This window comes from Tenrec ecaudatus, chromosome 3 (assembly GCF_050624435.1).
Source record: "Tenrec ecaudatus isolate mTenEca1 chromosome 3, mTenEca1.hap1, whole genome shotgun sequence".
Taxonomy (NCBI): Eukaryota; Metazoa; Chordata; class Mammalia; order Afrosoricida; family Tenrecidae; genus Tenrec; species Tenrec ecaudatus.
The window spans coordinates 108,107,382-108,131,600 of NC_134532.1; the positions used below are offsets into that span (position 1 = coordinate 108,107,382).

At 42.0% G+C, this 24,219-nt stretch overlaps 1 protein-coding gene across 1 annotated transcript in view; it reads right to left on the minus strand.

The window, feature by feature from the left end:
* AP1AR (adaptor related protein complex 1 associated regulatory protein) overlaps positions 1-24,219 on the minus strand; it is a 52,973-nt gene that overhangs the window by 21,104 nt on the left and 7,650 nt on the right. The window contains exon 2 of the mRNA XM_075543916.1: positions 2,151-2,199. Coding sequence (XP_075400031.1) covers positions 2,151-2,199 — 49 coding nt within the window. The remainder of the gene's footprint in view (positions 1-2,150; positions 2,200-24,219) is intronic.

Below are 24,219 nucleotides of genomic sequence, written 5' to 3' on the forward strand. Positions count from 1 at the left end.
GGTTCCTATTTAACAATCTCTACAAAAATGATTCAAGAATGTGTCATCATTCACATTCATCCATTTAAGTTGTGTTGTTTCCAGGACTCTAGTTTGTCTAGCCCCTTATCTTCTCGTCTTTATTTTATAGTAAATTTTGCCATTTAGTCTCACATATGCTCTCTGTTGGAGCAGTACACTGACGGGGAGTTGCCCGAGGTACAAGCCGGATTCAGGAGAGTCCATGGAACAAGGGATATCATTGCTGATGTCAGATGGGCTTGGCTCGAAGCAAAGAATACCAGAAAGATGTTTATTTGTGTTTCATCGACTAAGCAAAGCCATTTAACTGTGTGGCTCTGAAACACTGGAAACTTTGAGAAGAATGGTACTACCAGAATGCTTCAACGTGCTCAGGTGGAACTTGTCCATGGATCAAGAAGCAGTGTGCAAACAGAATAAAGGGATACTACATGGTTTAAACTCAGGAAAGGTATGAATTAGGATATCCTCTCACCATACTGATTCAATCAATATGCTGAGCAAATCATCAAAGAAGCTAGATTATATGAAGAAGAATGTGGCAACAGGATTGGAGGGAAACTTATTAATAACTTGAGATATGCAGATGACACAACCTTACTTGTTGAAAGTGAGAAAGACTTGAAGCACTTGCTGATGAAGATCAAGGATTGCAGCCTTCAGTATGGATTATAAATCAACATCAAGAAAAACTAAAATCCTCACAACTGGACCAATAAGTAACAATATGATAAATGAAGAAAGGGTTCAAGTTGTCCAGGATTTTGTCTTATGTGGAACCACAATCAATGATCATAGGGCCCGGAGTAAAGAGTTCAAAGATATTGCATTAGGTAAGTCTGCTGCCCCAGACCTCTTTTAGAATACTAAAAAGCAAGAATGTTACTTTGAGGACTAATGTGTGCCTGACCCAAGTCATGATATTTTCATTAGCCTCATATGCATGTGAAAATTGGACACTGGATAAACAAGACCAAAGAAGAATCGATGCATTTGAATTGTGGTGCTGGCAAAGAATATTGAAAGCACCATCAGCGGCTAAAAGGATAAACTGATCTGTTCGGGAAGAAGTATGCCCAGAGTACTCTTTAGAGACAAACATGGCAAGACCGTTGTCTTACATACTTTGGACATGCTTTCAGGACGCCATGTTTAGGAAAAAGAGGAACAGGCAACCATCTAGCTCCATGATCACGGCCTTGGTGAAGCATTGACTAATAAGACAGTATTCTCGACCGGAGTTTTCAGGGTGAAGGAGGACGAATGAGAAGCGGATACTTAAGTACATATACCAACTCTATAAAAAGAACAGGGCCTTAAGTAGTAATCGTACATTAGAGCTCAAATTCTGAGCACCCCATGTGCAGACGGCCAAAGCTGACAATGAAAACAAAATCCAGTTGGCTTTCCCCACACGGATTAAAGCCTTCATTGAATTCCTTCTGACCTTTGACCTTTGGGTGTGACTTGTCTTGCTCTTGGACAGAGTGCATCAGAACATGATTACTACTGCTGCTTCTCTAGCCAGTCCAGGGAGGGGCAGTGTCACTTAGGGGCTTGCCTGTGTGGGTTCTTGGTCTTGCATAGTCATGAATCATGCCCTGACTGCTTTGGTCAGAAGGCCCTGGACCAATCTTGTAAGGTCTTCTGTCTAACGTAATGCATGTGTCCCATCACGGTCCCATTCCCACTTCTTTAGTCCCACCAGTAACCATGATGTATCAATCTGCTGCCAACTACGCTTTTGTGACAGTTCCTTTGCCTTCCCATGTGCTTTTTAAAGCTCTGTAACTCAGCAAACTCTTAGGTACCATTATGACCCATGTTAAGAGTTTCCCTTCTCAGGAAGATATGCCTTTGTCTTAGGCAAGGCCTAATAAGTGTTCTCTTTAAATGACACTTGAGATTCGGGATATCTTTTGTGCCCTAAAGCAGTTTCAAACGATAGTTCTCTCTATCCCCCACTCTGTTTGACCCCTTTCCTTGTTCATCACCACCAATTTTGAAATATTAAAATCTATACTAAATTTCAGTCCAAATACCTTGCTCCTAAAAAAAGGGAAAACCACAAGTCCCTTCTGCTCTCTTGAGGGTTCTTTTAATCCAATCAAATTTGTGACTCTACTTACCTCTATAGTTAAGTGCTCACCTCTTGAGCATGTTCTAAAATACTTGGATCTGGAAAGAAAGAGAAGAAAATTAACTTCAGAAAGCACATTTAAGCCTAAAACAGAATTAACAAAGTGACATGAGATAACTTTTTCAAGAGCAACTTTAAATTCTCTGACATATAGTATCTTATATTTATAAAAAGGAAACATCAAATTTACTTAAGAATAAAAGTAATCCAGATTTTTAAAATTTTAGAGTATATAAATACTGTCTAGTTAACCAATATTTCTTCCTACTCATATTAACAGTCGCTGAACAGTACAAAATATAATTAAGCCTCCAAGTTATCTCATTTGTTTTATTGTACCAAGAAAAATAGCTTGTTAAAATACTGCGCAATATAATGTATAATAAGAGTATGTTGTCAATTTTGTTAAAGTTATGCAAAACAACATTGTGAAGGGCTTCCTTCATTCTCTTTCCACCCACTGACACATATTTAATGTTATTACATTATGAACATTTCCAGAAAAAAATCTAGTGCCCTTAGCTCCCTATCCATTCTGTGTGCCTACTCTTTCCTAGCTTCCCCATTTCCCAAACCAGAAGCATGAGTTGAACCTCCGAGTAGCACTGTGTTCGGGCCTTCAGATTGCTGTTTAAAAGTGCTACGTGCTTCTTTCCTTGCAATGATCATTCTTTTCCCCGAATGAAGCATCTGTCTCTGACTAATCCATTTCCCCACCCAGGCCACTGAATTGAACAGCTGAAAAGTGGAATAAGGTTCGGTAATACTAAGTAGAGCGTCTTAATATGAGCCATGAGTATGACTTCACTGCTGAAGCACAGCCTAAAGCTAGAGCTAAGGAGCATACTGTCCAAAGCAAGGGCTCTCATCGGTGCACCACACTTAGATGAGGAGACCACAGGACCCTGTGCTCTGTGCCAAATGGACAGAGATCTACGGCCCACGGGATGGTCTGTTACAAATACCTCCCTCTTTCTGGGATCCTGCTGCAGTGAAGACAATCATGTTACTGCCTGACTCTAACTCGCCATCTGACCATACTAGACTAGACCAGCGCCATCCCCAGACCTCATGAGGCTGGAAATGGAGTCTTACATGGAACCTCAGAGGGGAGAGTCAAGATGCTTCTAGGTAACTGCCAAAGATTATGCTCCCTCATGATCTCCAATAAGGGAAAATCAAAGAGTGCCCTGAGCAAAGAGGAATGAAGAAAATCAAAGATGCATGTAAACACCTGGTCTAAAGGACTGATGGTGCATGTGAACCAGACTCCACCACCTCGGTGCCTGGCTACCACTGCTGATGAATGGTTCTGAAAGGGGCCACATCAGAAAGTCCTGTATAGCAGAAAAGTTTGGAACAAAATTCAAAACCATAAAAAGACTGCCTTACTGATTGGAACGCCCAAGAAAATGGTCTTTAGTTACCTTTCAGGCCTGGAACTGAATTCACCCAAGGGCTCAATTTTAGCCAAACAATAAATAGACCTACATAGCGAACAACAATAGTACTGAGGTACCCACTCCTTAGAACAATCAAGCACTGGAGACCAAAAGGGTAGCTTTTTCCTGAGGACAAAATTCAGAAGGCTGAAAAGGGTAGGAAAGGAGGAAAAATGGAAATGAGAACCCCAGGGTAAAAGTGGGGTAAATGATAGTCCATGGCGGGAGTTGTAATCAATGACATGGAACAATAAATGTAAGGTTTGCTGCCTGGAAAATTGATTCACTCTGTAAACCTTTAACCAATTCACAATAAAAGTTTTTGTTTTTATTTTACAGAGTGCCCTGACAGCATTTACCATAATATGGTCGAATATATAAGCCGACCAGAGTATAAGCCGAGGCTCCTAATTATTACCTGGGAAACCAGAAAAACTGATTAACTCAAGTATAAGCCTAGGGTGGAAAATGCAGAAGCTATTGGTGTGTTTCAATAATAAAAACAAATGAAAATAAAATTGCTAAAAATTGAGACATCAGTGGGGTAAATATAAAACATAAATAAAAGGACAAGTCATTTAACATTAGTAAACCAGCACAGTAAGTGGAAAATAGGTTCAACAAAAACAATAAGGTATCAACAATGATACCTTAATAGTACTATTCTCTGAGCTCAATCAACAACCAAGCTAAAATGTAAAGAGTTAAAATCCTTCAAAACTGGATTCCTCATCATCATCCGTATCCCAATGCAGAGCTTCAGCTGGTGTGAGGTCATCATAGACACTGTCCTCACTGAGATCGCCGTCATCACCATCACTGCTGTCATTTTCATACAAAGTGCAGTCTTCACTGCCATCCATAGCATTGCTAATACTACATTTCTGGAAGGCACGTCACACCCTCTCTTCTGGAATGTCTTCCCATGCATCTTGAACCCACTTTGCTATTAACTGTATGTCAGGCTTCATGAGATTTCTTCCTTTTGTTAGTCGGGCTTCACCAGATGACATCCATTCATGCCACTGACCCATGTATAAGCCGAACCCATTTTTCAGCACATTTTTTTGTGCTGAAAAACTTGGCTTATACACGAGTATATACAGTAGGTTATTCCCGAGGGCTAGCCATATTCCTGCTGGTGTTACTGAAGACACTCAAAGCCCCAAAACAAACTAATTGCCATCCAGTCAATCCCAACTCACGGTGACCTTATAGGACAGAGCAGGTTCCCAAGACTGGAAATCCTGACCGGAGATTCAAGACGCTGAATCTTCCTTCCATGGAACCATGTGCTTTCCAACTGCTGACCTTGCAGCTCGCAGCCCAGTGCTTGTCTGATTGTGCCACCAAGGTTCTGTGAAAGAAATGTCCCCTTGAGCCCAAGGGGCTCAATTTGGGTTTCTGTCCCACAAGTGTTGCCCTGGTTAGGTGCCAGGGCATTTGTTCAGACTCACAGTGACCTCAGGGACAACAGAATGAAACACCGCCCGGTCCTGCACCATCCTCGTAATTGTCCTGTGTGAGCCATTGTTGCAGCCACTGTGTCCATCTATCTTGCCGAGGGCCTTCCTCTCTTTAGCTGTCCCTCTATTTTACCAAACAGGATGTCCTTTTTCCAGGGACTGGTCTCTCCTGATAACATCTCGAAAGTGCATCTCCACACTAGTCTTGGCTAATGCATAAACATGGCTCTCTGATATAATGTCAAAAGGGCATATGAGCAAATACCAATAAACAATTCAGATTGGAGGTTTAAGTAGAAGGTAAGCAGAAAAACACAAATAAGTTTGGGAAGCATTTAAGTGCTCCTTTTCAAACAAATTAGATTGAGACCTCATCACTCACAAAAGGCAAAGATTGGTTTCTACTATCACAATGCTAAGATTATATCGATAGATTTAAGTAGATATTGAATTTGGCAAAGACGGAGCGACATTGTTAAGAGGAGCTTTACCCTGGGATGTATCTGAAAAGAAGTTGAGCAACAGTGACATATATTTTGGACGTAATTAGAAACCCAATGGCTTGAAACTGCCATTCCAGCCAAGAGCTCTCCATTACGTACGTAACAATGGAAAGAAATCAAAAGCAAAATCTTCCCATCTTCCCGAAGGCTTAAAAGCCAGACAAATGTGGGACGTGGGTTTTTTTCAGCGTTTCCTGTTACAAGCTGTCCTTGAGATTTTGTCTTTTCCATCTCAGCTTTGTCCTGGAGGGAGACTCTTGGCGATCACTATTACTGCTTCTTGGTAGGTACACATGGGAATGCAACCAAAGGGTAAGCAGAGCAAGTGGACAAAGGAAGGGAGATGCTTAACTATTATAAATGGCCTCATGTTTATAGGTTTATTTCAAAAATACTTATTGTTTGTCTCCTAAGTGACGGGTAGTGGCAATGTTCTAGCTGCTGGCAATACGAGTACCTACAAAACAGCCCTACCTTGGTAGAAACACTCTTGGCGATGAATGACCATAAGTAAAGTGATAAATGCGTGCTGGGAACTGCTTCCAAAAACAATGAAAAATACCTGAGTAAGTCTAATGTCGGGACCGAGGGGAAGGGGTCATTTCATTTATGGCGGTCAGGGAAGGCCTTCCTGCTAGAGTGAAATAAAAATGAAGGGACCGCCCCCTCCGCAAGGAAACAAAGAACACAAATGCCTGGAGGAGAAATGTCTGAGCAGAAGAGGAGCACCAGCACAGCTCCACACTCCGGCGGGGGCAGGATGGCTGGAGTGGGGACGAAGGAAGGGTGGTGAGGAGTGGCTCAGAGCAGAGGCTTCTGTTCAGCTGTCTCCCCTACCCGCCCACCACGCAGAAGATTTCAAATGCTCTCCAGAACAGAAGAGTATCACAAACCTTCTTGTATCGAACTAAACAAATGAACAAAAAACCACACTCCACGGCCACTGGGTCCATTCACTCATGGTGACAGAGTAGAACCGCCTGTCAGCAACTGAGACAGAAGTAAGAAGGCTCATCTTTCTCCTGGTGGTTACGAACCCACGATGACCCCATCAAGTCTCAGACAAGTTAAAAATGGTCCATTGTCCAACTTACTACATTTATACCAGCCCCACCCCACCTTAACTTCTTTGTTTTGCTTAAAGTATTTTAAAGCAAATCCTAGAAAAGGTATTTTACTTTTTGCTCACTTTTAATTCGTAATTGTGAAGAGTCTTTAAAGAAAATTTTAAATCACGTTTATCATACCTAACAATTTTAAAAATAAATTCTTTAGTATCATCCAAGACCCAGTCTCCCTGATTGTTTTTCCACTTGCTTTGTTCACTTCAGGATTCAAAATCAGGGCACACACTGCATTGGCTTGGTCAGCCTCTCTTCTTGAAAGACCAAGGGCCTGTCTCACCGGGTGCCATCAACTTGTCATAGAAAAATTCTCACATGCTGGATTTGGCTGTGTTTCTTTCCTTCTTCTTAATATTGTCTAACTTTTGCCTCTATCCCCTGTATTTCTTTTCTTTGTTTGTTTGTTTTTTAAATACTTTATGGTATTTTAGGAGAAAGTTCACAGAGCAAATTAGATTCCCACATAATAATTCCCACAGAAACTATTCTAGGATGCTAATTACGTTTGCATAATATATCATCCCTGTGGGGGGAGGTCAGATACTTACAGGCCTCCTCCCTGAAGGCAGTTGCTGCCAGACTGCTGTCTCTCCACACCACAGGGTGGGGCTGCTCCTTGCTGCTGGAGACAATGGATTACTTCTCCCTGACACTAGAGACCATTAGCTTGGTTCCTATAGGTGGAGTTCACACCCTACCATAATGGTCTGTGTCAGCTGAGCCAGGGAACAGGCCAAAGCGGCTCTGTGACATCCAAAGTTAGGTTGCGGTTGCCATCCTGTATCTACAATCCACCCGTCTCTTGCCACACGAATACCCCCAATCCCTCCTCTTCCTATTGCCCCTAGATCACCCCCTTCCATTACTGCATTACCTATAGCATAACCCCTTCCTGTGATGTATGTCTTCACCTGTAATTAGGGAGCTTACATGTTCCCAGAAAATATAAAAGCCTTGGTTAGCATTAAAGATTCTCTCCCTCCCTCCACGTGGACCAACAAGCGAGAGTGAGAGTCTTGGGGAAACTTCTAGTCTCAACTGGCCCAGTAATTCTGGACTGTTTAAGAATTTGAGTTTTGTTATACATGTTTTTCTACTGTTCTATCTATCCACCTATTATGGCCTGAGAATGTTGTTGGTCAGGGTAGCGGGGCAGCATCTAGCTGTTCTGGTCTCAGGGTAGATGAGGCTCTGCCCGGAGCCTCCATTCTTTGAGTGGTTTTCTTCTTTCTCTTTTGTTCAAAATGAGTGGAGACCAATAGTTGTATCTTAGATGGCTGCTTGCAAGCTTTGAAGACCTCAGATGCTACTCACTACATTGGGATAAGAGCTTTCATGAGACTAGTCCTAAATCCTCAAATCTCTCGCAAGGTGTTGTTATGTTTAAGTACCATAACTATGTCCCTTACATGACTCATTGTATATGAAGTAAATAAGCAGTGGTGCACAATCACAGAGATCTTGTTAAAATTTTAAAATGTGAAGCTATTGTTTCCTGACATATCCTACATCTACATCTGTACACTTCAGACAGTGGCGCTTTCATCTCTAACCCCGCCTCTAAGAATTCTGTACTCTTCATTCAAAAGGGAAGTCTCAGTATCCTTCAGGGACGCATCGTGTTCCTTTTCAGCGTTCCTTGAGTTGAGGAACAAAACGAAAAGTTTCCCAACAAATTCGCCGTAGGGCAGCCCTTGCTACCCTGAAAGACTAAGCAGGTGCACTGCTGTGATGGAAAATAGTTCCTTAGTGTGACTTTCCTGACCACTACTATTTTCAATTTTCAAAAACTTCTTCCTAATAAGCCCCTGTACTCACCATGTCCTTCTGAGAAAATCTATCAAGATTATTCTTTTGGGACTCCCCCCAAAACAGTCACGTCACCATAACCTCCTCAGCTGACCTCTCTGCCTTGAATTTAACTGGCCAACAGAGCCTCCAGGAAGCCATGGTTTTGACTGGACCTTCTGAGATGACAAGTGGTGCTTTCTGAGACAATGTCGCCGCAGCCATCCACTGACCCCAGAGACATATTTAAACATGGTTTACTTGGAAAAAAACCATGCATATGTAAATTGGACAGCTAGGGGCAATACACTTTGACTTACCCTCCTATATGGACATACATACATGCACACACATACCGATATCTATACATATACCTATGTATAAGTCTATCTGTGTAAGCATAAGTACTCACATATCATACCCAAATACATCTATAACTATATATGTGCTTGTGTAACCACGCACATTTTCATTAGTGTTGGTATTGTTGAAAACTATATTGTCATATCCTTTCACAAAATGTCATTGTCTCTTGTATGCTTCTTAAGAAAACCAAAAACCCTTGCCACCAAGTTATTTCTGACTCACAGCAATATATAGGGTTTCTGAGGCTGTAAAATGTTATGGGAGCAGATAGCCTCATCTTCTTCCCATCAAGCAGCTGGTGGGTTTGAACTATTGACCTTGTGGTTAGCAGCTTGCCTGACAGCACCACAAGAGCTCCTTAGTGCACTTCTCAGTGGCATCATTTGCTTCAGGCAAGCTGTGGCACCTCACCACATCAAATGCCCCCCCTGCATTCTTCGTAAACTGCTAATGTGATGTAAGAAGTTGAGTATATTGAGTTCGGTCTTTTCAAGGCAAGAAATGGTCTTAAGTGGTATTATGTACTCACTATTACATCAAGTCCTGAAGAACTGCATTCTTGCCTGACCCCACTTTTACGTAATCTAAGATTGATCTACAGGTTCAATATGTCAGTGTTGTACATCCATTATAAAGTTCCCCATCAACATTTTACCTAATGGATGTAACATCCATTAATAATTACTGCTCAGCTCCATTATTTCAGTAACCCAAAAAACCCCAAACCAGTTGCTATTGAGTTGATTCCAACTCATGGTGCTGTTTTCACCACCCACACCTCTGGGCTTCCCATTATTTCATTAGAGGGGGCAAAATCATGACTTTCTAATGCTACCAATCCTTATAAACATATTAGCTCTGTATGGACTTTACTTGCAGATGACCTGACAAGAATTCAAAGAGGAACACGCTAGTTTTTGTGTGTTTTAGTCGAAGAGCAAGGTTAAGCAAGGACACGGGTTAGGAAGCCCTTGGAGCAAAAGCAGAGCAGAGATGCGATGATGGCTGGGCTCACAGTGGTAACAGCGGAGGTAGTGAGAAGCTGTTTCGAACGCAGGGCTGGCAGAATTGGTGAATGTGTGTGGAAAGGAAGCATCCTGGATGGCTCTAAAGCTATTAGTACTAGGTAAAACCAGGAGAATGGAGATGCTGGGAATGGAGCAGGAAGGTCATTTTCAGATGTAACAGCCTTTAACATAGAGACAGAGCTGGAACCTTGGTGAGGGCCTTCTATTCAAATGATAAAGCCATACCTTTAACATAAACATCAGTGCAAAGACTCCCTCACAAATGTTTTATAACTTAGCCCCGAGGCTACTTCTCAATTCTAGACCACTAAGAGTGCTCTTCTTTCTTGCTTGACCTAGAAACCCACTGCTATGTAAGTAATTTCTACTCACAGTGACCCTACGGGACAGAGAAGACCTGTTCCCTGGGGTTCCATGGTAGAAGGTAGCGCATTTTTCTCCTGCAGAGCAGCTGGTGGGTTAAAACTGTTGATTTTTCAGTTAGCAGCCCAACATGTAGTTCATTAGGCAAGCAGAGCTCTTTCTTGCTTGCTTAACAAGAGCAAAACCCCAAACCGACTCCCAGTCTATTCAGTCTACATAGGATTTTGAAGCTGTAAATTTCTCAAAGGTTCCCAAAGTTCATGTGCCCACTGTCCCCCTTCAGACAATAAATTAATCCGTGCCCCAGGGCAATGGAAATCTGTTGTTTATGCTCACAATTTGCTTTTGGGACCCCAGCCCCTGGGTTGTTTGAGTATCCCCAGGGGGTGGATTGCCCATTTTGGCACACACTGCTTTACAGGAAGCTTCACCTTCCCTCCCTATCTCAAGGAAAGCTGCTTACAGGCAAAGAAGCCGTGTGAGCAATTGCCCTTTCCCACATGTCTGCTTCATCCTACTACCAGCACACACCATCTACTGCTTCTTAAGGATTTCCTATGCCTGTGTAAGGAAAGCACAGTGAATTATTTCCCAAGAAAACAAACAAAACTATAAAGGCATTGCATAAGCAGTTACCTTGACAAGCTAACTTAGAGCTACCTTAGGGGAACTAGTCTAAACTGTAAGACTTAAAAGAAGCTGAATTTTAAAGAATGAATGTGTTAAGTAGAGGAAATGGAAGAGGAAACAGAAAAGTAAACGTTAGCAGATCGTAATATAATGGGGATCAGAGAGAGCCTTACTAGATTTACTGACTACCTACTATAGATCAGGAACTGAACTTAATTTTTTAGTCTATATAAAGGTTTCTAAGATGCTTCATTTTGTGTGTCAATGTGGCTACACTACAATTCTCAGTGCGTTGGCCAGACACTTGCCTGGATCCTGATGCGATTGATGTAAATGACCGCCTTCCATGATATGATCTGATGTGATCATAGGAGTAGTTGCCTTCGGGGTCTGGCCTGGCTCCAGAATGTACACAGATCTCCTGACAGAACTCACACTCTCTTTTAGGACTTACAGCCTTCTCAACGTCTGACCTACAGATCTTGGAATGTAAGCCCGCAGAAGTCCCCAGCCTGCTGCCTCACCTAAAAGTTTTAGACTTGCCAGGCCCACAACTGTGTGACCCAACTAATTCCTCTCCCTTTTCTGATATAAATACTTGTTACTAGTTTTGCTTTTCAAAAGAAGCCAAACTAAAAGAAAGAAAAAAATCCAAACAAAGACATTTCCTTTCTACAATAAGGAGGCTATACATACTGTTAACCTGTTGCATGGCAGTACAGAAAGGAGCCACAGGTCACCCATGTTATTTATTTCTTCACAGTGGGCTAGGACCATCAGCCCAAAGGCTGCAAACACCAAACTAAAATTCTTTGGCATCTCCCAAATTTTAGCCATTTAGAACTTGTGTGCTTTGTATCTCCCGCCCACTCCCATGAAAATAAAGCTAACAAATATCTGCTAACCATTGAGAAATAAACCTTGCACGTGTTAAAAGACCTCAAATTCCTCCTTTGGCACATCTTGGCATATCTGACCCTGGTGTGCTCACTTTGCTGGAAGCCTCCTCTGTGATCTCATTCCCACCCAGTCCCCTCACCCTGCGGGCGGCATGAGGGCTCTGACTGTGAGTATGCTAATGGTGTGCATGAGGCTGTTTATAATAATGGAGTTAGCACGTCCTCCTAATGTTTATTATTTTAAAAGGGATTACATTAACAATAAAAGGTTTTTATTTAAATATTAAAGGTGAGTAAACCTGGTGACATTTAAAGTTAAAAGCAAATCTTATCTAATATTCTCATCACAATTTCTTAGTAAGTAACCTAAAAAATAAAGGAGGAGATGGCCATCCTATTTTCCAGACTATTGTTAGCATCTAAATGGGTCAAAGCTCCCTAAATTTACTAAAAATAAGAGTTATAAAGTCAGTCAGTATGGAACAATTCTAAGAGTTTCTATTATTCCTTCCTTTCATATTTGCAACATTTGATTAAAGCGATTGAATTGCAATTGGATTGCATCTGTAACGATAAATCAACAACTCCATAGGAAAACACTTAAGTTCATAGAGACCAGATGGATGAATGTTGGAGGTATCACAAAAAATACACGAGAAGATGACAGCAGTCCATCCGGAGAAGCAACTTCTCCTACCCTTAGGCAAACATCCATAGTAAGCTCTTGATGATGGGAGATGGCTGGATACTCTGGTAGTTAGGATATGAAGGGGAAAAGGCTATGGATACCAAAGCTTAAAATAATTCATAGAAATACCTCTGGTTCTAATAACTCTATTTTAGTAAACTGGAACAATCACCATATTAAAAATAAAGATTTCTGGGCTCTCCTCTCGGGTTCTGATGTACAGGATCTGGCTTCTGTATTCTGTTCTGCTCACCTAACCTCCTATCCTTATGACAATACAATAGTGTTTTAATAATTATAGCTTACAATCTGATAACATGTTCCTTGGGTAGTACTAAAGTTAAGGGCTTGGCTGCTGACTAAAAGGCTGCCAGTTCAAGACCAGCCATGGGCTCCTCAGAAGGCAGGCATGGCGATCTACTTTCAATCAGTCATTGAAAACTATGGGGCACAGTTCTATCCTGACACACATGGGGTCTTCATGAGTTTATCTGCTTGCATCAGAATGGACAAGAGACCACCTTCAAAATTTCTGAGCCCTTTTGGGCCCTTTGCTCTTCTATAAAAATTGTTGCTCCATATAAATCCTGTTTGGATTTTTATTGGAATTGTACTGAATTTCCAGATCAATGGAGGGAGCTTTCACCTTTTAAGCATAGTAGACTCTAACCGTGAATATATATTGTTTTCCATTTATTTATTTTTCCACGTTGAATTTTAAAAGTATTACCTACTACTGATCTATACCTAGACTCTTATATTTTTCATTACTATTTTAGAATGTAATTTTAAAAACATGATTTCTGTATATAGGTAAATTCCTCATGCAAATATTACTCACACCAGAAAATAAATTTCTGATAATACCAAGTGTTAGGAAATGGAACAAAATAAACTCACTGTAAATGAGGGTATAACCTGGTATAATCTTTCAAGGAGTTTGAGCATATGCTAATGAAATTGAAGACATACATAACCACTCCTACATGGAGATTAAAAACAAACAAAAAAGAACTGTTGTCACTGAGTCAACTCTAATTCAGGATGTCCTTGTGTGCTGTAGAGCAGAACTTCTTCATCAGGCTTTCTTTTCTTGGCCGTAACCTTTCTGGAAGCAGATCTCCAGACTTTGCCTTTGCAGTGCTGCTGGGTGAATTAGAACGGACAACCTTTAAATTAGCAGCAGATTGCAAACCACTCACACCACTCATTTAGGGACCTCACTCATACAAAGGAGGCTTCAAAACATTCCTGGAAAAATAGAACTAAAAGATAATGGGCTATTTCCACTACTATTTTGAAGCCTTGTCGTATGTGTGTGTGTGTGTGTGTACACAGCAAGAAATATATATCAATGTTGGACAATAAACCTGGAAGACTGAACAAGAACTGATGCGCTTGAATTATGATATTGGCAAAGAATATTGAATATACCATTGATGCCAGAACAACAAACACATCTGTCTTGGAATAAATGCAATTAAGAGTGACTCTTAGAAGCAAGAACGTGGGACTTTGATCTCAGGTACTTTGGAAATGTTCTGAGGAGGGATAAGTTCCTTGGGAAAGACACCAAGCTCGATAACGCAGAGTCAGTGAAAAGAGGAAGGCCCTCATCAAGATGGCTTGATAGCATGGCTGCAACAATAGGCTCAAACACAAGGAACAATCGTGAGAATGGCGCAGGCCCAGGTAGTGTTTCACTTGTCTTGTACATCTGGTATGAGTCAAAGCTGACTCGATGGTCCCTAAAAACAACACATACCCCTCCCACAAAACATACCCTAAGAACCTATCACACAGGGATACAAACATATATTTATAAGATGCTAATAACCGAAACAGTTCGTGATAGCAGAAAAACCGGAAAATAATCTAAATGTTCAAGTACAGGAAGATGGATGTATTATAGTACTTCAAACAACGGAGTTCGTTGGCAATACACATGGTTAACATGCTCAGCTGCTAACTGAAAGGTTGTAGATTCAAGACCATCCAGAGCCACCTAAGGAATAAAGCCTGGCAACCTACTTAAGAAAAATCAGCCACTAAAAACCCTACATGGGGTCTCTAAGAATTGGAATCTTCTCAAAGGAACCTTCCCTTTAAAAAGTCCATATAATGGAATGCTACCCTGAAGTAAAAATAAATGAATGAACTAGAGCTACATACATGGAAATGGGGATTGTAAGTGAATAAATAGGTAGAATGACCACTCTCACTCACTGACTGATGTACAAAATCACCAATCCTACCTGGATTTCGAGTTACTACAAGGGGATGATGGGCAATGTCAAAAACACCTGTGACTCCAACCTAAAGTGGTTAACCTAAGGAGTCGCTCCTGCCACCGCTAGGAACCAGGGAAATCCTGGAGAAATCAGTGGATGCATGTGAAGAGAGTGAATAAATGCATGAATAAATGTTCAAGATTGAATTTGAAACTAAGTCAGAAATGATGGTTTGGACTAGCGTGGAGTCAGTGTGAGAAGTCGCTGGATTAAGGAAATATTTAAAAGATCATGTAATCAGTTTGGGAAGTGGACTGAAAATGAAAGATGCTGAGAAGTTTGTGAGAATTCTAATAGGGATATAGTATAAGACGAGAGTACAAGAGAAGCAGAAATGGCTCACATCCAAGACATAAGACTTGGACGCCAGGGGGAAACGTGTAAGGGGCAGTGTGTGGGGAGGCATTGGAAGGGTGTTCTAGGGACATAGTGTTGCCCCTGTTGTGTGCTGTTGCTTCGAATTCACAGCAGCCTTATAGACAGAGTGGAGGGGCCCTACAGTAATGAAGTAAGAGCTGTAAAGAAAATTTCAAAGGGCAGCTTCAGAGACAAAGTGAAATGTAAGGAAGTGTGCTAACACTGAAGAGTCAGAAAACCAAAAAAAAAAAAAAAAAAGGAAGAACATACTCAGCATATCCTAAAGGGAAAGAACGGAGGAAAAAATTCAAGCCTCTAAGTTGCAATTATGGGCAAAATATTGAATGATACAGGAAGCATCAATAGAACATGGAAAGAATACATAGTCACTGTACCAAAAATGTAGTCAATATTCAATATTCAACCATCTCAAGAAGTAGCAAATGACCAAGAACATAACCACTGATGACTGGAAGGATTTCCTCTACTCCTACTTCACAGGCAAGGTTGATGTTCTCAATCAAGTTGATTGGAATGCCAGGCTGTACTCTCCTGGGCTGCCTCCTGTAAAACCCAATTATGATATGACTCTGACAAATGCTTGAGTGGGCCTTAAGTCAAAGACGGATGAATGCCAAAGAAAGTGATTTCCGTTCATTCAGCGCAGCAGACCTGAAGGATCTCTCTTCCCAGCAGTTGAGTGGGTTTCCGGCAAAGATGCTTCAGAACGCACCACTTCCATTGGGGCACATAAAGCGAATGCAGTCAGAGTACAGCTGGAGTGCCATTAACAATTCGGAAATATGATTCAGGTGGTTACGGCTCTGCATTCAGTCCAAGTGGAAAGAAGCGATTCCTCTGGCTCTGAGAATGGCAACCGAAAAAGGAAGAAGTTTATGCAGCCCTTATTTAAGGATCTGGCTGCCGGTGACAGATCCCGAGATGCAGCCGTCAGCACCTATGAGCAGCACAAAGCCAGCATGCATACCGTGGCGGCCATGCTGGTGGGGAAAGACCTGAAAGTGGATTAGGCCTGGCCTCTGGCTGACCCTGGAGAGGCTTTCTTTTAAAGTGAATGCATAAAGAAATAGATGCTTTGGTTTGGATGTTATTATAAATGTTTCAAAAAATTATTTGAGAGCTATATTTATTTTTTTAGAAATGAAATCACTATTATGTGAATAATACCCTTTAAATTTTTTCAATGTCCATACATAGGGCTGGAAGCTACAGTTTGCCGATGATCCCTGGTCTGCTTGAGAAGGTGGGAGAAGATAGAGATTAGACACCATGATTCAGCTGTAAGGGATTGATTGTATTGCAAGTGCCATCCTGCTGGGTATAAAAGGAACCATCTGAGGAGCAGGAAGGGAGGCTCTCACTACTAGCAAGAGAAAAGCCGGGGGTGGAGTGTGTCCGCTGGACCTGAGCTCCTTGTGCAGTGAACCTCCATGATCCAGGAGCGGGCTATAGTGGAGCAGCAGCAAGCGGAGCCAGCACCTGAGGCAGAGTGGTGGACTTGCCAGCCCACAAAGCTGACTGATCCGGGGCAGGAAGCTGGTTTGTGGAGTAGGGTTGACTGTGGGCCCTTAATTGGGGGTGCTGGGTTTGCAGACCCACCGAGAGCTGGAGCCGAGGGCCTTCATGCTGAAGCTTACAGCCCAGAGTGGCATGACCTTCGGGTACTGGCCACCCTAATGGAGCTCTGTAACATTACCTGAGCAGGTCAGAGGCTAGGTTAAAAGGCCGTGTGTAGGGCCAGATTGAGGCCTGCCTGCAGGCACAGCAGAGAAGGGTCTTGACTACACACCTATATCCTGAGCATTCCTCACTTGACTTGTAACCTGTTAACGTCAAAATAAACCCCATCCCTGTGAATAGTGTGGCCTTGCAATCAATTATCACACCCAGCTGAGAAGGAGAGGGAACCTTAGGAGTGATGGATGAAGGGTGGAGGTGTATCAGCCGAGGCGATGCTGATGTAGTGTGATTTTCCTTCCCCAGTGGCAGAGTGGTTACGTGTTGGGCTAGCTCTTAAGATCAGCACTTTGAAACTGCCAGCTGCACCGTGGGAGAAAGGACTTTCTATTTCTGTGAAGAGTTAGTCTTGGAAATTCAGAGGGGCAGTTCACTCTCCTACGGGTTACCACGATTTCAGCACTGACTTGATGCAGTGCGATTGGTTTCTGAGAAGCTGGACGAGGTCCACGTCACACATCATTCTTTTCACAGGATTTCAAAATGTTCATGGAAAATTTCCATTCTCTTTTCATTACATTTTCCCACGAACTTTTAGGAGCTCCCTTGTCTACTCGTTTATATGAGTGAAAAGGGAGCTAGTGAAACACGGGGTAAAGCAAACACAGGTCAGTTTTTCCCTCAATAGTCTAATGCAGTGTTACCCCAAATGGATGACACCACCCTATGGGGCTCTAGGGTGACCCAGGGAGCTGCAAAAGCAGATGCCAATGCTTTACACTGGCGGGCGGGTGGGGGAGTATTTTTTCTGATTGGGGGTAGGTAAGCAAGCCAAATAAGTTTGGGAATGTATGGCCTAGTTTCCCAAAGTTACTACAGGACCAGACTATACTTTTAAAATGTTCTGTGCCTGATACAACATTCATCTGTACATAATGCCTACGTCCTCGAGAGCCAAAGTAAAGCATGCCTCTGTAAATCCATTCCATTCCATTAGGACCTTAGGCAGCAGCGAGTCTGTGGCAGGTTCTAGAAGCAGCACCCTCTGAATGACGGTGGCATGTAACAGTTTGGAAGAGTCCAAGAGGAAGAAATGCATCACACAGGTGGGAACTCTTTCTTCAGTAGACATATTTATGAATGTTTTAAACAGCAATATGTAATCTTTTATTTTAAAAATCTCATCAGGCCTGTGAACAGTTGACCAAGAGTGCAGTCTTAAAAATATTTCTGTTTTGCAGAAATATTTGCATAGCAGGCAAATCTGTATTAAAATGAAATACGTAAATAAAAGACAACTGATGAAACACCTCACAAATTCTACATTGTTACTATTAAAATAAAAGGAGAGCCTTTGCCTATATCTTTTTTGACATTATAAATAAATGATGAACCATGGTAAAATGTTCCAAGGTTTATTAAAAATTAAAAGCTTCCCAAGACTTTTTTTTCCCTGAACAAAAGATTGGAAAGGTTACATATCAGCTGCCTGGCAAAAAAACTATTACAATGAAGATGAATGACAAGTGATGTTCAATTGGAATCAAATGCTTGAGCGGAGACTTAAGCATTCTAATCTCAGGGCTGATCCATCAATAGATTTCCCAGGTCTAGATAGCAGAAATAAATAATATCAAACCCACTGCTTCTAAGGCTGTGAACCTTTCCAGAACACACTTCCCCATCTCTCTCCCAAGAGGTGGTTGCTGAATCTCTGATCTTTGGGTTAGCAGACTAATGCTAACCTGGTGTGTAACTAGCTCCTTAGATAGTGACTGTAAGGTGATATTGACTGTTACCACTACCTTCCTACCCAGTGCTATGGAGCTGACGGCCACTCCCAGTGACCCTAGAGATGGTTTGCAAGGCTGTAAATCGTTAGGGGAACTCACAGCCTCACTTTCCTGGGGAACAGCTGCTGGTGGGTGTGATCCTCCAATTTTTCTGTTAGCAGTCCAATGCTTGCACCCCCGGGACTCCCCAAGCCCCTTCCTACTAAAAGAGGAGCGCCTTTGCTGATGTGCTGTTTGCAGGCAAATTAAGGAACAGCAGATGCCCAGGAAAAGTTCACACCATGAGAGAGGACTTCTCTGCTAAGCAGGATGACGAGGGAAAAACAGTCACTCAAAATCCTTTCAAAGGGATTTACAGAACACAACTGGACGCCCTGGGTGGTGTAAATGGTTAACATGCTCAACTGTGAACAAAAAGTTGGAGGACGTGTCCACCCAGAAGTGCAACGAAAGAAAGACTTGGCGACCAACATCTGAAAATCCCGCCCTGCAAACAATGGAGCACAGTTCAGCTCTGACAGGCACAGGGCCACCATGCACTGAGAATCCACTCAACAGCACCTTTGCTGAAGTAACTGAGAGAGAACTTTTAGCTGTTCCTCGTTCGTCCTCTTTCATGTGTGTGTGCAGCATCTGAAATTGTTGATCACCTTCTTCTTTGGGAAACTTCTGCCTGGTACATACAGGTTTCTATGACACTGAACCTTTTAGTTGTTCTGGCCTGAGTTCCGGAGTGAGAGGCATGCCCTATGGCAGGTATAGTTAAGTGTTTAAAATACCAACGTGAATAGAATTTACTTGACCACTCAAGAGGATTGCAGTCGAACAGTAGAAAAGGGATAAAGTCATCATTCGTGTGCTGTGATAAGTAGGTTCAAATGAATGAAATCAAAGCCAACCTGAGGAAAATTAGCCAAAGCTCCAAATAGGGCAAAGAGATGTACCCAAGGGAGCAGCGGGTACCAAAGGGCAGAGGAGAATTGCCCCGTTGGGTGTCCAGGGCTGTAAATCTTTACGGGAACAGAGAACCTCCTCTTTCTCCCTTGGAGTCACTGGTGGAGTTGAGTTGTTGACATCAAGGGTAAGGCTTCTGGTAGGCACTTAACTAGGAGCTAGGTCTTCAAAGATTCGCAACAACTGAAATGTGCTTCCTTCTTTACACTGAAAGCAGAAAACCTTAGTCAAATAATCTCAGAGTTACAGGTATAATTATAACTCGAGGAGGTATCCAGAAGGAAAAAAAAGATGGTTCTATGATGATGTGAGGGCTTATCTCCTAGAGAGTACGGGGTATTTGGTCAGATTTCTTGTGGTTAGCTAAGTAAAAAGGAGATACATTATGTCCAGGAGAGTGATACAAGATGAAGGTGAAAAAGATGGGCAATCCAGAACCTTGTCAACTACAAGGAAGATTTAGTCTTTATCTTAAAATCCATGGCAAGCCACTGAAAAAAAACGTTAAGCTGTGTTTGATAAGTCAAAAAAAAACTATGAATACTTGTGGGTAGACCAGCTAGTGACCTACAAATATTTTTTAAGTGCCTACTGTGTGATAGGCACTATTAGCCTACTAGAGATAGAGGAATAAACAAATAAGCAAATGCCTGGTGTCTACATCATGGAGTGATAGTGAATGAGGAAGAGTTCTGTTGTAAGAGAGGATGTTGGAAATCCAGTTAAATAATGAAGCCTAAGATAAGACTAAGACAGCAGCAGTGGGAGAAGGGTGTGGATTAAGAAATGATTTAGGAAGTTAAAAAAGAAAATCACCTGTCCTTGGTGATGGGCAAGGAATGACAGGTGATTGGGGTTGGTGACAAGGCTAATGGCTCTCTGCCTTTTATTCCTTAGGGACAGTGTAGTATGAAGAGAGACTTTAAAGTTTTGAAGTACGCTAACACTTGATGAGCAAGAATAAAATGAACGTGGAGAAGGGGTAGGAAGAAGGCACACAGGCGAGTGGATGGACAATTGTGAAACTACAAAGGAAGAGTCAACAGCATCAAATGATAGTCAAAGACCAAGTGCAGACATGAAAAAATAATCTATAAATTATCAAGGGATCATGAGGGAGAGAGGGAAGGGGCGGGAAAAATTTGATATCAAGGGCTCAAGTAGAAAGAATATGTTTTGAAAATGATGATGGCAACATATGTACAAATGTGCTTGACACAATGGATGTATGGTGATAAGAGCTGAAAGAGTCCCCAATAAAATGATTTTTAAAAAGAGAGGAAAAAAAGATCAAGTGCAATGAACATTAATGATGATGAATAATGAAGATTAATAATCAAGTACTATGAAGATTAATAATGATGAATAATAACCTACTAATAATGAGTCTTGATGGGGCGGAGGAGCAGAGGGTGAATATTAATCTTGAAGACCAAGTGAGAAGAGAAGACATGGAGGAAGGCATTGAGATTAGACAATCTTTTAAGGAAGTTGTTAAAGGGGAAAAAGTAGAAGACATGGTAATAGCTGGCGGGCATATGTGGGAATGTAAATAAAACTTTGTGAGTCTAGTTTAGCTTTTCTGACTAGAGAGGTACACCCTCAAAAGGGTTTAGTGCACGGGGTAGTGGTGGTATGGTTGTTAGGTGCCTCCGAATCAGTTCTGACAGTGACCATATGTGAAACAGAACAAAACACGGCCTGCTCCTGCGCCATCCTCATCACGGTTGTCATGTGTGAGCGCACTGTTGCAGGTGTTGTTTCAGTCCATCTCCTTGAGAGTCTTCCTCTTTTTCTCTCACCCTCTACTTTATCGAGCATGATGCCCTCTTTCATCTTTTGATAACGTCTGAAGTACAGAAGTCTAAGGAGCATTCTGGTTGTACTTCTTCCAAGACTGATTTGTTTTTCTGGCAATCCAAGGCATTTTCAATATTCTTTGTCAACACAAATGCATCCATTCTTCTTTGGTCTTCCTTATTCATTGTCCAACTTTCACATGCATATGAGACAAATGAAAATATAATTGCTTGAGTCAAGCAGATTTTACAGTCTTCAAATTTAGTCAAGAAGGTTGAACTGCTCCATAAGGAAGCAGAAAGCCTCATCTTTTTCCAGAGGAGTGATCAGTGGATTTTAACAGCAACCCAAAATTTAACCCCTCTACCACGTGGACTTCCAAACAACTAATATGGTCTCTTAAAAAATGCAGAAATAAAAAGTATATGAAAGTTGTTAAGCAAGAAAAAAACAGTCGTAGATTTTAGAAACCCTAATTCCAAGGGTAATAGGATAGGATGGAGAAAAGAAAGTGGAGTCTGAAAGTCACTTAGCATGCGCTGTGAAAAAGAACAGGTCGTGTGTGTGTGTAAAAGGCGCAGGAGCCATATCTGACCTTCTCTGGCAACACAAGGGAGGATAACCCATCTTCACGTTGGTCCAAGGTCAACAGCCATAAGACAGAGGTCAGACATCTCTCAAACCTCCGTATTCTGACCATTTCTCCCATGACATTCTACTTTTCTGCTGGGTCCAATAACCTGTTACAATGACCACACAGAACTCGTATATAATACTCAGAATTCTGCAGGTTGGAGAAGCTAACAGGTGACCACAAATGGATCAGTAAATATCAAGGCTATGGTCATCCGTCCTCAGCAACATCTCTCCTCGGTCAGCAGCCAAGTCTCTCTCCAGTCCTCGGTCTCTCAGCCACATGGTTCCTTAGTCTTTGCCTCCGTGGACCAGGAAGTCAGCCCACTGCTCTTCCTTTACATGGTCTCCTTGCCTGGGCTTCTGGTCCCAGCCTGACTATTGTGCTCTGTCCCATGCTCTCTGTGTTGCAGCCTCTGGTCTTGGTCTCTGCCACTTCAGACAGATTTCAAATGTGCTCTCCTGAAGTCCTTCCTTTATGCGCCTGAGGAACTGCACTGACGGAGGTGTCTTGGTCTTACAACAGTCCACATGCCCAAGGAAACAAAGGGTGATGACTTGGTTCACACCTTCTCATAAGACAGAGATGCAGAACACATCCCATCTTAATCCTGCTGTTAGCCTAACAGGGAACTCCCTCCAAAATAGGGTTATAATCATAGGCGTACAGGTTAGAGTGTACTATATCACAATAAGGAATGATGGTATGAAGGGCCATATGAACTGATTACATCTCAACATATTCAGGAGATATTCAATAACAGAGTAGAGCGAGTTTGTGAAGTTTGTGGCTAGAAGTTGCACTGGCGTTGCTAAGGGAGTGAATACATGAAACACAGGGAAATCTACAGGAAGAGAAAGTCGATGGCTTTGGATCAGCTGAGCATAGACGTGCTGGCACTCAAAAAGTCTGCGTGGAAGGCACGAGATTCGGAACTTAAGACAACCGAAATCATAGGAATGGATGACATTTCCTCAAGGGTGGGTACACATGTGACGGGAACTAAGAAGAGAAGGAAGAGAAGGAGAGCCCCCTGTGGGATAGGCAGGTAGCGTGAGAACTGCCCAGAGAAGCAAGGAATGAGATAAAATGGAGACATCACACAGATCCAGCGCACTGTTTCAGGAGAGAAAAAAAAAAGACTTGTGCAATAGAGAAGAGTGAGTTATTAATATATGTACTCAGAAGATCCTAGGGTAGTACACTGAAAGACAGATCAACTAAACAATTCCCTACAAAATAGAGCCAAGAGCTCTTAGTGGTTAAGGGCAGACTGAATTCAGAGACCTGGACTGAAACTGTACCTTTGCAAACTTAGGCAAGGTAAGCTTTCAAAGCTTCAGTTCCCAACCTATAGTGTATACAATAAAAATGACCTTCTACAAGGGGGACCTTGAAAAAATTCGTGGAAAAATGGAGGACAAAGTCAATAGAAAATTTCCATGAACTCTTTGAAGCCCCATCAAATGTAGGATAATGTAAAACCAATCTTCAATGAAATGTGGAATCAATGATTTGTAAGTAAAGTCATGCTGCAGATAATTTAAAAATGGTATCAGCAATACATCCACAGGTGTGACAGATAAGTTGCATTTCAACTTGGGTGGGTCAGGATTCTCCTATGATGTGGCCTAACACACCATGGTCAACTTCATGATGGACATTCTTTAATGCTGCCAGCAGTCCATCTGGTCACAACCTTGATACAATGGAGGGAAGTTCTCACTCAGTGTGTAGCCTATTCTTAGTATATACTTCTACTGCTCAATCTGGATCCTGCTTCTGGTTCACTGACCTCTTTACCTGCTGATGCCAGGAGCCATCAGCACAGCCAACTTTAGATTCATTACGATAATCTTGGATTCACTCGGCTGATCTCAGATTCAACAAGTCCATGGTCTTCCTGCTTCAGTTTTCTGCTTCCTGTTCAACAGCCCCTGCAGCAACAGGGGTTTAGGAGATGCTTTCAGCTTACATTAGACTCACGGACTTGAACCAGACTGGATTTACCTACTTCTACAACTCGGAGAGCCCTTTATTGATAGAAATCTCTTTTTATGTACATACACATACAAGAGTGACTGGTTTTGTTTCTCTAGAGAACCCAGCGTAACACAACAGGGAATTTCCAGAAATGCAAGCAAAGAAGGTAAAACAAGAGGTCACTGCTGACATCTGACGGGTCTTGGCTGAAAGAAGAGAACACCAAACAGATGTTTACCCATATCGCTTGA